The sequence below is a fragment of the Malurus melanocephalus genome, unplaced genomic scaffold (genome assembly GCF_030028575.1).
Source record: "Malurus melanocephalus ecotype Western Australia unplaced genomic scaffold, MMel_1.1 scaffold_1019, whole genome shotgun sequence".
Classification (NCBI taxonomy): domain Eukaryota; kingdom Metazoa; phylum Chordata; class Aves; order Passeriformes; family Maluridae; genus Malurus; species Malurus melanocephalus.
The window spans coordinates 79,623-95,756 of record NW_026624251.1 but is presented as its reverse complement, the minus strand read 5'-3'; the positions used below and the strand labels follow the sequence as shown (position 1 = coordinate 95,756).

At 35.5% G+C, this 16,134-nt stretch overlaps 1 protein-coding gene across 1 annotated transcript in view; it reads left to right on the top strand.

The window, feature by feature from the left end:
* Positions 1-16,134, top strand: part of LRP1B (LDL receptor related protein 1B) — a gene marked incomplete at both ends in the record, with an annotated part of 111,617 nt that overhangs the window by 16,252 nt on the left and 79,231 nt on the right. Inside the window, 6 exons of the mRNA XM_057386638.1 lie at positions 1,226-1,375; positions 8,153-8,293; positions 9,496-9,621; positions 10,801-10,932; positions 14,567-14,701; positions 15,026-15,155. Coding sequence (XP_057242621.1) covers positions 1,226-1,375; positions 8,153-8,293; positions 9,496-9,621; positions 10,801-10,932; positions 14,567-14,701; positions 15,026-15,155 — 814 coding nt within the window. The remainder of the gene's footprint in view (positions 1-1,225; positions 1,376-8,152; positions 8,294-9,495; positions 9,622-10,800; positions 10,933-14,566; positions 14,702-15,025; positions 15,156-16,134) is intronic.

The following is a 16,134-nucleotide window of genomic DNA, read 5'->3' as shown; positions in this document are numbered from 1 at the left end:
TTGGAGCGATGCTGATTGTGTAAACATGAGATGCTGTGATACGAGTCTCCTAAAGACACTCCCTGGTATCCCCATCCTCTCTCCAGTGTTTCTTGTTTCCTCCTGGGTGAAACACTCACAGAGAGAGGGAGGAAGGAAATCTTAGTACCTGTGAAGGGGCTGGAAAGCTGTTTTTCAGAAGCTCAGAAAGCAGACACCTCTTGGCCTGCCGTGTCAAATGTGCGTTAAGAAGTAGTGACACGATGGCAGCTGTAAAAGCTGCAGCTCATGGCACTGCTTGCTCCTGTCAGRGTTTCCAAAATAGCTTTCCACAGGGAAGTAGTTTACAGGATGAAAAAGACTGCAGTACAATATCTAGAGGGTGACCTGTGTAGTGAAAAACAGTGTTTTTTGGCAACTTGCTGCTGGATACTTAACATGAGTTTTGGGGATGCTGGAGCAAAGCAAATTGTTATGGCATGTATTGTTACCATGCCAGGAATATTTCACTGTGGAAAATCTCCTGCTACCMCTCCTTGAACATTTTTAAAGGATTATAGAAGTCTGAAATGCATTATCTCCTAGTTTTTTACTCTTACTTTCTGAAAACTCTACACTTCATTCCTTTAGTAGGTTATTTTACAAGTGTCTTTATTTTGACTGTTCTCTTGCTTCTTACTCCAAAGGACTGATTATGAGGTCAGTTTAATATGAAGTAAAACGAAAAGTAGTGCTATAAATTTAGGAAGAGTTTGGATTAGATTTTGGTATTTCAGCATCCTAATCAGAGGGCTGTGCATGCAAGGAGAGAACAGAATTTTTGTATTTCTGAGTCACAAAAAGTACCTTCTTTCCTAAGTCTGTGTATTCATAATTTTAGAATATAAATGATGGCTTCTGGTTTGCATTTACAAGTTAATAATGGCCTTGCTTAAGACTTCAGTTTATTCAAGTAATTCTTCATTGCCAGATAATGCTCTTTCATCAGTCAGTCACTGATTTCTGTAGATGCTGGAAGAAATAAAAGGCACAAATCTTTCTAAAAGCGTGATTTTTTCACCTGAAATGACCAAGTTTGGTTTTCTCTCTCTTTTTTTTTTTTTCCTTTAAAATGAGTAGATGACTGAATAGATAACATAATTGAATGTGTTTGTTTCTTAAATGCACTTCCATTATGAAAACAGCTTAGCAATAAATGTATATCCTCCAGTAAAGCCCCAGTTAAAGTTGTATGTTTTAATTACAGGTTTGTCAATAGATTATGGGGAGAACAAGCTTTACTGGATCAGTTCAGGAAATGGAACCATAAATAGATGCAATTTGGATGGTGGTAATCTTGAAATAATTGAATCAATGAAAGAAGACTTAACAAAAGCCACAGCTCTAACAATTATGGGTAAGTCCAGTGATAATATTCTTTTTTAAATTATTCAAAGCTAATTAATAATTAAATGTAAAAAGCTTTGGGAAGCTATTGTTATTTTATATGTAAATAATACATACAGTACATTGTGTTGTCTGTGAAAACAAGTTCTTTATATTTAATTGAGCAGTTTGTAATCTCTATTACAAGTACATTTCTAAATATAGTCTTGAAGATATATATATATGGGATGAAGGTAAAAAAAAATGGTGCCTTATATTTACTACAGTCACATGTAAAGAGTGTTGAAAGGAGAAGGAGCTGTGTTATGTTCTTTATTACACAGAATTATCTGTGACTTGTTTCCTCTGCTCAATTCTTCCTGTCTTGGTTCAGAATATTCCTAGTTTGTTGGATTGGCTGGCACTTTGTGGGGACTTTTTTGGGTAGTGAATTGATGATTGAGGATTTGGATTGCCAGATGTCTCCCAATAGTCCATATATTAAATTGGTTGAAAGAAAATATTCCGTTTGTTACACTTTGCAAATGAGAAATGTTTAGAATGTTCAAAAACTTCTGTCAAAAAAATCCAAAGATAGATGGCACAAAGAAAAATTCCTAAAAACCCCAACTAGTTGCAGATTGCTGATTATTATAAAATTATTCCTTCAAATGGGCTTTTCCTCATATGCACCTTCAGCTCCTTGCCTTGCTGTAGCTTGAACAGAGCATAGGAAGAATTTCCAGTGTGACTCAGAATTTATGTTTATGCTTTTGTTTTTCTAGAGATGACTTTAGAGCTTTCTGTATTTCATACAAATTGCTATTCTCTATTCTGGTTCATTTAAAAATTACTTATATTTATCTTGGATATTATTAAAAAAAAAGTTCAGTTGATAAACAGACTTTTCTTGTGATGTCTCTCAACTGCCATTCTTTTTATGGAGTATTTTATGTGATTGATTAATTACATAATAATTATGTACACATAGATGRTGTTCTAGGGAAAATTAAATAAAATCCAATGATTTCTTATGCACRTGATGTAAATTATGTCATCTTTCAAGTGGTAATTACTAAATTTGATTTATTATACACGCATTTGGCCAATACTGAACTCTAAATGCTGTCAGTGTCTGTTGGAGACRGGATTCTTTCATATGTGCATCCATAAACACAAGCAGGTTTGGTGTCAGAAGGAGTCATGAATGTTAATTTGGACAAATTGTCTTTCATTGATTGGATTGTGACTAGAAATAGAWTGGATAAATGCCCTTTACTCTGGGGAGCTGTTGGAAGTGTTTAATAGGAGGTGTAAAGAGTGTTTGTTCGTACTGTCACTGAGTTGGTGGTGGTGTCAAATCTTCACAGAAGCTACAGCAGTGATGATCCATCTGGGAGAGGGAATAAAGAGTTTATGGCTACCCTGTATAGAAGAGTGTGTGAGAGTAGTAGAATTTTTGCACATCTGGAGATGGAAGAATTTCTGCTGTGTAGTTTTTTAAACATATGTACCTCTAATATTCATCGTTTGGGATGTTCTGTTTTTATGGTTGATGGCAATTCTTCTTACTCAGAAATGCTGAACAAAATTTTCCAAGTGTTTAAGGGTTTTTGTTTGTTTTGCCTTTGGGGTTTTGTCTCTGTTTTGGAGTCATAGTTGTGCTAAACTGCAGTTCCACATTGCAGTGAGGTTCCGTGGAGAAAAGCRCAAGCACACACARTTTTATCAGCAGTRTTGTATGTGCTGATTGAAAAAAASGTGAAAAGTTTCTGTATTCATTTCTCCTGTAAATTCTCAATTGTGGAACATACTGTGTTTTCTTTAGGAGAATAAATGCCATTTATTTTCCTAAAGAGCAGTGGCKGTACATCAGCCTCTTATAAGCAGGCTTTTGTGCATGTAAAGTGGGTCAGAACAGAAAATCCAATCCCATATGAAGCAAGATAAGAGATCTCTGACTGATGAATGGTCATAACAAATAATGTATAAATAAAGAAGAATGACTAATTTGTTCTAATGTTAGCTTTAGCACGATAGTGTGTGAAAATTTACTACCCCCTGCTGTTCTGTTTGCCTACAAGTTTAATAGGAGTTCCTAGCAGGTGAATCACAGTAATTGCAMTGTTTATTGCATCATTTTTGCTCCATTTCCTAAATTTTCTTGACTGTTTTTATCTAAAAACACAGTAAACACAATAAAGCAACATAAGTGGAATATTTCTCCACTATGAATAGACTGAACTATCTTTTTTTACCATTTGAATTCATCAGTGACTGAAAAGAGAGAGATGATACCTGTGCCCAAACCTTGAGCTGTCTTGTAGTACTAAAGTTCCACTCAGTGCTGGAGARTCCAGTAATCTTCAGCTTCCCTTTGCATTTTTCTGTGTTTTGTAATTTTAGTGTCTCCCCAGCTAAAAGCAGTATTTTGGACAGTTAACTTTTTTTTGTTTGTAGTTGATCTTGTCATATTTCCACTGAGGCAAAAAGAGGAAAGAGGTTCATATTTTGAGACTCTGTACAGCTGTTTTAAGACTAGGTCTTATAGCTGGTCACTTGTTGATCACCAAAACCTTTATTGGATCGAAGAGCTGAAAGAAGGAAACWGTGAAGGGAACCTCAGTGGGTTGATGGGATGGAAAATGTGATCTGAGATAGCCCTGGCCAGCCAGGGGTAGGTGCACTGAAGGAGAGAGAATTTTCAGAAAAAAATACTGAATTTCTAGTAAATTTAATATACTACTGTGATGTCTCTTTGAGTACTTCAGTTGTTGCTTCTGAAAATATTTTTAGCTGTTTGTGGAGCATCTTGCCCAGCCATCAGTCTCCTTGTCAGAAAGCATGAGCTCACAGAGACTCCCAAGGAAAATCCCATAGTCTGTGTCAAGAGCTGATRCCTTCCATCCCTTGTCTGGACAGCTTTTGCACAGAAAACTCACAGATCTGGCAGTTTCCAGTGGCTTTTGCTGTATTTTATAGTTCATGTTCCAGAAGATTTTTCAGAACGATAAAAAAAGTGATGACTGGGAGAGGCTTGGCCCAACCAGGACTTCTTTTGTTCACCTTGGTAATTAATCTTTGGGCTGTTCTGATATCTTGAGTTTCCTAATCTTTGATTCTGTGTTTCAAAATTGGAAAAGAGAAGCAGTTTGGCACTGCATGGTTGTGTTCTGTGATGTGAACTCAATAGACACTGCTAGTGAAGTCAGTAAAGTTTTGGTTTCCTTTATAGCGCAACTTATGGAGTGGTTCAGAGCTTCACCAGCAATGAAAATTCTCCTTTAGCACAACCCCTCCATTCTCCCTGTTGTTTTTATTGCTTTCAATTCCTCTGTTTTAAYGTTGCCGTTTAGCTGTTGGAAGCCATTTGGAAGTTACCACTTCTGTTTCAGATGTTTGCTGTTGTTCAGTCCTTCCCAGGCTCTGTTTAACATTTTTCTACTATTGCATTCTTCAGTGGGAGCTTAGAGGAGGTAATGATAAGACATAAAGAATAATGTTAGCAAACAAGTTGGTGCAAAAGCAACTGTCAGGTTTATCCTTGAGGGAAATGGAAACAATATATAATKCACATCTTTCTGTGTTTTGGTTCTCTCATTTATTGGTTTTCTACTCAGCAGTGTCAGTCATCTTTCTTCTTCAATATACTGAGCAAAATTCCTAGTCTTTTGGTGCCTGCTTTTACTAAATCTTTTTGAGCATGACATAGATGGGATGAAAATTATATTCCATTTGAAAGCGAAGCATTTGAATATATACAAAATTGCTATCTTTCTATGCCTTTAAGCATGCAAAAATATTTTTGCTCTTGCCMTTCTGCATTGCAAAGAGGTGCTGTAAATCTGTGAAGTTGTATTTGCTCAATGTGCTCTTGCCACYTTTTCTTCAAGTATATATTTGCTATGTGAGATGTCTGTGTATGCAATATCAGCTATTTTTAATTAATCTATCAGTCAAAACCACATGAATGCTTTGTCTGGTATCTCCTACTGGTTATTGTCTAACATTTGGTCAACACTAATTTTCTCCTGTTACTATGTTAGCTGTGCATTTTAGTTTCTTCAAAGACCCCTGAAGTTTATTTCAGTCATTAAGAAGTTTATCTGATTCACAGCACTATGCCCTACATTATTTTCCACACCTGCTGCTGACACCATTTACAAGTTGATATCAAATATATCCACTGTTCTGAGAKTCAGGATATTCCATGTGAGAGAATCTCTGAATTTCTTATACAGTACAGCAAAACTCTTGTTGTCAATGAGAAAATATTTCCWACGCTTGTCTTAATGTTTGAATTTAATCTGAGTTTAATTTAAGCAGTTTTCCTGGTAGCCAATGTCTTGAGTGGGATCAAATGGTAAAGATGCATTTSGAATTCTGCATAAAGTCTCATTTCCTGCCTTCCAAGTTACTAAATGAAAATGGTTCCTTGACTCTAAATGAAACTGGTTGGGAATTTACCTTTGTGGTGAGAACTGTGTTTCTGGCTTGGTGAGCAGAGTCATTATTAATTTCACACAATCTGAATTGCAGAGGAGCTCGCAGCGATATCTGATGTGTTTCCAAAGTGGTGTGTTCTTTCTTGAATGATAAATGGCTCTGAAGGAGAAACTGGGCACTGCTAGAGAAGTATTGATTAGTTACCGTAAGACTGTGGCTGAGAAGGATGCTGAAGGCTTCTGTCAGTGATTTTGGTGAGGGCATTTGATTGGATTTTGGATCAGGTCCGCACAGAAATACAATTTGCACAAAACCACAAAATTCAGATCATGTCTCCATAAAATAAGAATATAATGTAGATTGWATAATGRGGATATAATTTGTTGTGCATTTGMTCTTTTTTTGGTATAAAATAGAGTAACTTCAYGTAGTAAATGACTTTATGTGCTATATAAGTGAATGATTTTAAGTTCTATATCTGTTGAAATTCATACTAAAAAAAATTCAATCAGCAATACAACAAAATCAGATATACATAATAACTTTTCAATGGGCATGAAGACATTAGAAGATTGTCTTTTGAACAAAAACTGTATATAAATATAGCCATCAAGTTGTATTATCAAACAATCAAAACAGAAAATAACAATTACAGTGTTTSATTTTAGACAGAAAATGCAGGTTAATATTGCCAAAATATATTCATGCTCCCATTTACTTTGATCATGCCATTAGATGATACATTGGTTATTTSATTTTTGTTTCTTCCTAAATAAAGTTTCAGAAATAACACCAGAATGCTTTCCTGGTAACTCAAACGGGAGAGAGCTGTGACTTTGCTGGATCCATTTGCAAAGTGAAAGGGGSTGCTTAGATCAGGAAACTTCAAACACACACACACCTTAATTTTCCAAGTCATCAGTCTTCTAATTGCCGTAGCACCATTCATTACATTAGCATTAATATATGAAATATATCTAGGCAATTTGCCCGGTTCTAAGTGCAGTACATAGTTGTCTTCCATAAATACTCAAACCACCATTAATGAAAACTAATGGCCCATCAAAATTTGCATTCAGAGTGCTACTTGGAWTCTCCAAAGGACTGGCCACAGTGCTAGGGTAGCAATTTTTGGCATTTGAAATGGCTCTTTCCCAATATGTTGCTGYGCTTAGTGCTAATTACCCAACAGAATGGATAAATACAACAATTTTAATATATATTATAACCTAGTTTCAGCAGCAAGATTGTMATTAGCGATTGAGCAACACTCTTGTTAGCATAATCAAGCAGATAAATCACTTCAGTTTGATTTTAAAGGTCCACATTTTTTTCTTCCCTTGTGTGTGAAAGCAAATTGTTCTTTTGCTAAAGTGTTTGTTTTTTTTTTTTTTGTAAAATCATCTACTATATTTTAAAATATTCAGAATACTTTTCATTTCATAGATTCTAGTCTTATCATATATCTGTGGATAGTATATTTTGTTTGGTTTTTTTTTCCCTAGTTATTTTATTTAGTGCTGTAACTTTTTACAATTGCCACAGTGTAAATTATTTTTCAGCTCTGCACTTTCTGTCGTAAAACACTCAACTGTGGGGCTCTATGAATTAGTTATTTAAATATTGAAACTACAGCATAGGCAAAAATTCTTTTAACTAAAAAGAAAATCAACTGAAAGTGGAGKTAATACACATTATTTGGAAAGGCAGTGTTCCCAAAGTTTAAAGGTTTTCATTGTAGGGTTTTTCTTTCGGTTCCTCTACAGTAATAACCTTTTTGGTCTGAAATGAAGAACCATCTCCTCTTTCATCTGAGTGGACTCTTGGAATGAGGACTCATGTGACAAGGACAACCAGAAGACTGGCTGCAGTCTAAATTACAGTGGCCATTAGTTCACTGAAGTTTGAGCTTGATATCAAAACTGTTAAAATTTAAATTCTGAAACATTGGGATACAGAGCCTGATTTTCATTTTTGTCATTATTTCTTAGTTATTTATGATATTTTTTTTTATTTATTAAAGATGTGGTTTTGCATTGCAAACAGTTCTGTTTACTTGTGAAAATTAATTTCTTTCCTAGTAACAGTCGAATTTCCATACATTAATGCAAAATGAGGCACTTTTTCTATGGTGATAGACTTAAACCAGCAGTTGCCACAACAGAAGTGAAACTGTTGAAAACTTTTCATGTCTGCAGAATCTTAATAACAATTTCTTCAGATTTTCTCTATAACTTCTTTAAGCAATTTCCCTTAAAGCAGCTCTGAGAATGAACCTCAAAAGCTTTTATCCACCTTAGGCTTCAACCATATACAATTTCATAATGATCCTCTAAATTTTTAAAACTTGGGAATTTTACAGATAAAAAGCTTTGGTGGGCAGACCAGAACTTGGCTCAGATTGGCACCTGTAATAAAAAAGATGGAAGAAACCCAACTGTATTGAGAAACAAAACTGCAGGYGTTGTTCACATGAAAGTGTATGACAAAGCAGCACAGCAAGGTAAGGCACATTTTAAGTATATTTAACCAGCCTTTAAAGTTCAGAGTATCTTTTCTCATGTTATTCTCCAAATGTGAAGAAAAAAAATATGTATTTCTTTGTAATTCACTGATAAAATATATTTTGATAAAAGTTCCTTGGTTTTGAATAARTTASTGAATATRATAGGATAATTGATWTAGCATATCTGCCTGATAYATTTTAATTCATCAGATGTTTACAYTAAAATGAAGTTTTAARTTSTTTTAGARAGCTTAAARTTTTTAGTAMAAAGAAAAAAGGTTTMGYGTGTGAACAGCATGTCAAACTGTTGAAACTTTAAGTGAAGTATTATGAGAGAATTCATTAATATTCTTCATTATCTGTTTTAAAATCACAGTTTTAATTCATYTAAGTTGACAAAAGTGACAGTAGTATACATCAAAATTGAGGCAGCAGAAAAACAGGGGAATATTGTTATTGCTGCCAAAACTTRGCTGGCACAGTGGGAGCTAAGAGAATATGAAAATGGTGTAATTTGGGGTCAGGCACACAGGCAAGTAGTGCTCTGATTTTTGGAGGATTGGTGACTTGTAATCAACCAATTCCTTGAATATCTTAGTGGATTTAAATGTTTCTTCATGAAGTTTCAGATTTCTGAGATGTGTTTAGTTTATAATGTGTATAATGTTTATTGTAAATCTTATTAAAATATGTCAGTCTACCACTTAAAAGTAAATACTGTATTAATTAAGTTGTTAGGAGCACAGTTTTGTGAGATCACTTTGGAGTATGTCTTAACTATATTTAAAAAGCCTGGATATGAAGCTAACAAAATTAACATAACATTTGATTAATGAATATAATATAATCATTGATTTGCTCATGGTATAGAACAAGTTACACTAATGTCAGTGAGATTTCATCATTAACTCAATGTAGAATTTTCAGGTTTTTTAAATGATTTTACTTTAAAAAGGAAAATTTTTAGAAAATGGAATTATTTATATTCTGAGGAGAAAAGTGTGAATAAAATGCTGCAGCAGTGAAGCATGGRAATGCACATGAATACATGAAATATTTTACACGTATCTCAATTTTTCAGATAGTTATCTGAACAAAATTTGGGAATAATAATGTACTGATGACAACAGTTATTTTCCATCAATATTTCACTGTTCAAGTTTTGCTTTCTCTCACTCTCTTCTCCCATCACATCACAGGAAGCAATTCCTGCCAGTTGAACAACGGGGGATGCTCCCAGCTTTGTTTGCCAACATCAGAAACCACCAGAACTTGTGTGTGCACAGTAGGCTACAACCTTCAAAAAAACCGCATGGCCTGCAAAGGTGAAGTGACTTTCAGTATTTATTTTWACCAACTGAAATTCCAGGGGAACATTGTAAGGAGCAAATAAACTGATTTTAACTAATTTTAAGTTAAATAACTATACGTAATATGCTTGATTGAARCAGTAACACAGAAATGTCTATTGTGGTTAGGACAAATAAGTTTAGCTTTTAATTTAGTTATTCAAATATATAAGTTTTTGTGGGAACTGAGGAATTTGAGGTTTGTTTTTTTTAATGTAGGCAGAAGAGCAGGCCCTCTGAATCATCGTTAATAGCAGCAAATATTTATTCAAGGTCATACACCTTATCTTTAAACTAAATTATAGGCTACAAGTATCTGAATACTTGTAACTACTTGTAACAACTATCAAGTTGGGTGTCTCATCCTATTGTATTGTTTTTAATACAGAATAAAGCCATTTTTTTTTTCCTTAAAACTTTTTCTATTAAAGTTGGCAAAAGTCAGAACATAGCTTTCAGCCAAAGTCTGACTCTTTGCCTGAATACTACAAAACAGCCTTATGGTCAAGGTGCCTTCCAGTTTTATAAATTTAATATTATTTATGACTGTTAATTAGGACTAATAATTCCTGAGACTTAATACATAAGAAAACTGTTCCACAGTAGAATTGATTCCTACTTAACAGAAATAGTTGCATTTGGMTTAATCTRACACTAAAGGAGGTATTTWAGATGCATCAGCTGMATTGGTCACTAAAAGTGCATTTCTYTCTCCTGTCTGTGAAGGAAATGTGAATAACTGAGGTGGGATGAATCCCATGCCTCAAAAGACAATTTACTGTCCTGCTTTCCACAAGTTCTTTACAATTATTTCTCAGTTCTCATAAGCACAGATGTGCACTGAAAATATTCTTGTAWTTCTCATAATTCAAAACTTCTTTAGTTTTAATTTTCATTACTGCTAATAACTTAACTATAAGGTGGTGTTTGAAATGGGCAATGATTCTGTTCTCTTTATGGACCATATTTATAATTTAATTAGAAATAGTTCATAATAACTTTTTTTTTTTTTTTTGTCAAAGAGGTGGAGTTATCACTCTGGAAAACCGTGGAGCAATATTGGAAAATTATCTCTAGTGTATTCTAGCTCTTCAAATTGTGGTGTTTGGGAAAGTTTCTACTTTGCTGTCATTGGCTGCTTTATCTTTCCCATAGGTATTGAATCATTTCTSATGTATTCTGTCCATGAGGGAATTAGAGGAATTCCTCTTGATCCAAATGATAAAATGGATGCTTTAATGCCTATTTCTGGGACTTCCTTTGCTGTGGGCATAGACTTCCATGCAGGTAAATATAATGTATAATTTATTGTATGTATGGTTAAAATTGTAAATTCTTCTCATAAATGAAATAACCCCTCGTTTTCAAACCTTCTAAGTAATTACAATTGCATTTAAAGGAATTGGAAATGGGTCATGTTACAGAGTTAAGTTCTACCTTTGATTTTACAGTAAATAGGAAAGCCTGTATTGTGCACATGTAGATAGTTCTGGCAGCAGCAGCTGCTCTTTTTTGTTGGAGTCTCTAAGAATTTGATTATGAAGCTGCTGGTTTTACAGAAAGAGAGTTCCTTAGTCTGTAGGAAAGCAGGTTTCATTAGTTCCTTTTTCACAGAAAAAGGCTTGTTCCTGCTATGACACTTCTCCCAAGGAGTTTTCCTAGTCCTGTGTTTTGTTGTACCGGGCAGGTGGCTTTGACAGCTGAGTGGGACAGTTTTCTCCCTGTCCAGCACAGCTCAGCCACTTCCCTGCWGGGCAAAAGCCAAGGCTGGATCTGTTTCTTCCTTCTGGAAGATTCTCTGACAGCCTGAAAAGCAGGCATTTCCACCTGGAGTGCAAATACCTACCCTTCCACTGTATATACAGAAGTAGTTTTTAGTTTACACAGCCTCACAAATTTCTTAYGGAATTAGGATGTTTCAAATTGGCGTGTGCATGAATGAAGTTGGGAAGAAATTGAAGATCAGATTCTGAAAGTGTTTGGATTCATCTCCCAGTGGTGTTTGAATATCTTCAAACATGTTAACGATTTTTGATTAGCTTTTGGAAAATAAGAAATCTGTGACCAGGTAGTGACCTRAAAATTATCCTGTGTCTCTSTATTTTWAACTCATCAGCTCTTTGGYCAGCCTTTCTTTGAGACTYATTTKGTTACCCATGAGTTTAGAAACTGGMAGTCTAGAAATAAAATCTTAAGTTACCTCTGTTATATAAACACAGGCATTGCCTTCTTGAAACATACAATTATTTTGTCATACTCCATTGGTTTTTGTTTTGAAATAAAATCTGCCTGGAAATTCAGCACTGAAAGTTCTAATTTTCTTGCTTAAGTATATGTTGATATTTTCCTTTGTATTAAAATCAGGCCTATTTCTCTTGGTTCTGTTGCACTACTTCGTCATGCAAATATCACTAATTTCYTGTTTACAGGTTAGAAATTAATTAATTGTCTTCTCTATTTTTGGCCTGCTTCTTTGATATGTTCTTGCATCTCTGCCTAGCAAAATTTCAAGTTCTCTCAACATTTTAYAGTGCCCTCATACTTGTATATTTTGCTTTCAAATCAGTGACAGTTGATGTTCAGAGTTTTTGTTGTATCATGGGTATAGCCCAGTTACAGTCTCCAGAGACATAAAAATCACCTAAAAGCCAGTGCTTTTTTACACACCTGAGATGGGAAAGACTCTATCTCTAAAAGAGATTTCAGCTGTCCCTGGAAAGAGACAGGAGGAGAGAGGAGTGATAACTACACATGGTCATGACAGAGAGTAYCAAGACAATGCAATTGGGTTTTCCAGGAACTGTATTTAAAAAAATATATAATACCCTTAATTATTATTTTTTTTTAAAGTTATGGAAACTGTACAAAATTATGATACTTATACAAAAGCTGAAAATTTGACCTTTTCAATTTAAAGTACCACTGCTAGGTTTTTATTGGCTATTTTGCGTCTGATATTTTTTGGTTTGGGTTTGTTGGGGTTTTTTTGGGTTTTTTTTTTTGCATAGTCATAAGATATGCTAGGTCCTACTTTAGAGAGTTTTATTCAGACTTACCTACTAAATACCAAMTTAATATTTAGGAGGAATATGATTTTTGGCTTTTTGGAAAAATGAGATTTGAGGCAGGGTGAAATTGAGTGAGGTTCTCCACCTTGGCTTCTGATCAGTTCCAGCACAGGAAACGTGAATAGAATCAGCACTGACAAATGCATTGCTAAAGATAAATGTAAATGGCAGTGAAATCATGTAGGGATAGTGCGTTATAAAAACGTTACAGTACAGCTTTTAAACTGCATTTCAGCTTGAAAACCAGCTGTTTTTCTCATTTTGGTTCCTTAAACTGAATTTTATAAATTCATCCCCAAAACCTACTTACATCAAATATGATCCAGAAGGCAAGTGGAGGTAATTTCAGAGTCCATATTGTTTCTTTATTTTCCACTTAGTGAGTGTTTCTTACATTTCGCATTTATTCTGGAAGGATTCCCAAATTTTGCTGTTCTCTCAGTAGTGTTTAGGTGTGCAAAGTGGATAAAATACATTAACATATGTTAATGGTACAGAGTATCATAATTAAAAATCTAATGGCAATGTCTTTTGCAGATGTGAACAATCTAGGAGATACATACATCTTTTTTCTTCCTGTGTTTTGATACTTCTAAATTCTAATTAGCAAATAAGCAGCAAATGCAAGATTCATATTTGTTTTGATTACTTGAAGTCAGGCTTTGTCCTTTGTTTAATTGGTACTGTGGTAAGATTCTTGAGTGTATTGAACTGCTTTAGTCTCAAACAACTCTTATATATATGTAGATATAAAATATTTATATCTATTTATATTGGGAATATTTCTATCCTGTTTATTAAAATATTTATGTTCTGTAAGTACACACACTGCATTATGGAATTAGAAGCAGATATACAAAGGAAAAAAAAAAAAAAATGATGAAGGAATAAATATTATATAGTATCTCTGAGCAATGTTTTTCCGAAACAAAACATCTCACTCAGGAGGTCATCAGCTGACTGCTTTGCAAGGAGAATATTGGTTGCAGCATATCTAGAGAACCCTGTCAGTGGAAATACAGACAATTCTGTGTGAGGGATGTTCTCACTTTGTTTYCCCCATCTCTTTTTTGAGGTTATTATGTGCCACAGAGGGGAGTGTGAGGGTCAGTGCTTGGTCCACTTTAAATTCTCAGCCTGGCTGTTGAGTTTAAATGGCCAAAGTGATCCTCTTTTCCCACCTTACAGACAATCACTGTGGCAGAAAGTTTGGGAGAACAACTGAGATACCTTGAAATGCAAAAAAAAAAAAAAAAACCCAACCAACCCAACTATTACTGGAAGCTTGTCAGGACATTTAGAATAAAAGCTGAATTGTGGATGGAATTTTTTTTTTTTTTATTCTTTTGTCGGCAAATCACTCTCAAATGTCACTTTTTATTTCCCTAGTTAATTTTTTCTCTTATACTGTCAAAATTTCATGTTTCTGATTACTGAAGGAAAAGACTGTATAAGCAGTTTTACACTGTAGCTTTTCAGAGTCCCAAGTATTTTGGAATGGCGATAAACAAAATAGTATGTATTTTAAACATTTATTCCATTAGGGAAAAAAGTAGAGACAGCATATTTATTGTGATTTTATTTTTACAGAAATAGTAGCTTCCAACTGTTGTCATGGTCCTATTGTGCCTCATGTGCAGCACTAAGCAACCATAGAAAACCTAGAATTCTAGTAGATTTTAAATAAAAATTTAGGAAAAGGAATGAGGAATAAAAGCTGATAATTTTGACACTTCTGCTTAGTATAATACATATTAATAAAGCTATAACTTGCAATTTTTACAGTTCCTAATGCAGATACTTGGACTGAAGTAAGTGAATTAATCTAAGAATCATTGGCAYGTGTTTTATAGGAAATGATACAATCTATTGGACAGACATGGGTTTCAACAAAATYAGCAGAGCTAAGAGAGACCAAACCTGGAAAGAAGACATCATCACAAATGGTTTGGGGAGAGTGGAAGGCATTGCAGTGGACTGGATAGCAGGTAGGTGTGAGCCTGCTCCAGGACATGTCCTCGTTTCTGAGAGCACACTCTCACATCTTCAGCCCAAGACTAAATAACTTGGYTCCCTTTCAGCTCTAATTTCTAGTCTGGAAATTGTTTATATATCTGGGATGGCACTTTGGTGTTGAAACTTTGGTTTCAATACCAAACTTTGGTTTATGCTCTAAAAAGGCTGTATAGGACTATAAATCACAAATATAAGATACATGCGGATAAAAATCCAGCAGATATTTTCTGCCTTTAACTTACACACTTTTCCAGGAGCCTTTCCTTCATGCAGTGACTCCGAGGTGCTTTTCCTAGGTAACATTTATTGGACGGATCACGGCTTCAACCTGTTGGAAGTGGCGCGGCTGAACGGCTCCTTCCGATACGTCGTCATCTCGCAGGGGCTGGACCAGCCCCGCTCYGTCGCGGTGCACCCCGAGAAAGGGTAACACATTGCTGCTAAAGTACACAGAGCTTTCTCCTTGCTCTCTCTATTCGTGGCATGCTGTAATGTCTCTGCAAAACAGTTTTAATTTTCTAAGGAGTTTCACCTGAAATTTAGGCGTTGCTTGGAAGCGCGCTTGAATCTGAAGTTCCCAGCAAACCCCAGGAAGCCACGTCAGCTCAAGAAGGACCTCGTGGTGAAATCGCAAATCCTTGAGAGTTATAAACTCCAGGATTATGTAATAACCAGGGAGACTGCCCAGGGCAGCTGATAGTTGTGTGAGATCAAGGCTGTGGATTGGAAAATAAGGGTTGGAAAGTGTGACATCTGTATTCACCCAGCTGATTGTTGAGGGCAGGGAGCGCCCTGCAGAATGAGCAGAAATAGGGAATCCACAGTTCCCTTCCACTGGTGGAATCCCCATCCCTGGAGCTGTGCAAAGCCAGGCTGRGTGGGGTTTGAGTGACCTGGCCTAGTGGAAGGTGTCCCTTTAGAGCCCTATTTAGAACCCTTCAGCAGGATGAGAGGGCTGCAGACCACACTGTTCTACCAGACACCTAAAACAATTAGTATCTGCTGTGAAGCAAGGTATGCTTCATCTATTTTATAACACCATGCCACAAAATGATAATATGAGATCTCTCCAAGCAAAGTTTCTCCAGGAGAAGCACAGCAGCATTTTGCTGGTGAAGTTCAGGTCTGCCTTTCTCTGGGAAGATTAAGGCCTTTCTTACCCTTTCCATTATTGTTTCGTCTCTTCCCCTTTTCGAGGCGAAACTTTCAAAGGTGTTCTTCCCTCCCCTTGCCCTGACTTCACATTCTGCATTCCTCTGGAAGCTTGAGTTGACAGCTATAAGAATAGAGTAGAAAATAGCAGTTATTAGAGCTCGTTGAACCTGCCAGTTATGCCAAGATGGGAAGCAGGCAGCATTCAGTGGGTTGGTGACATTATTTATTGTCACTGAGGAAAAAGTGAGGA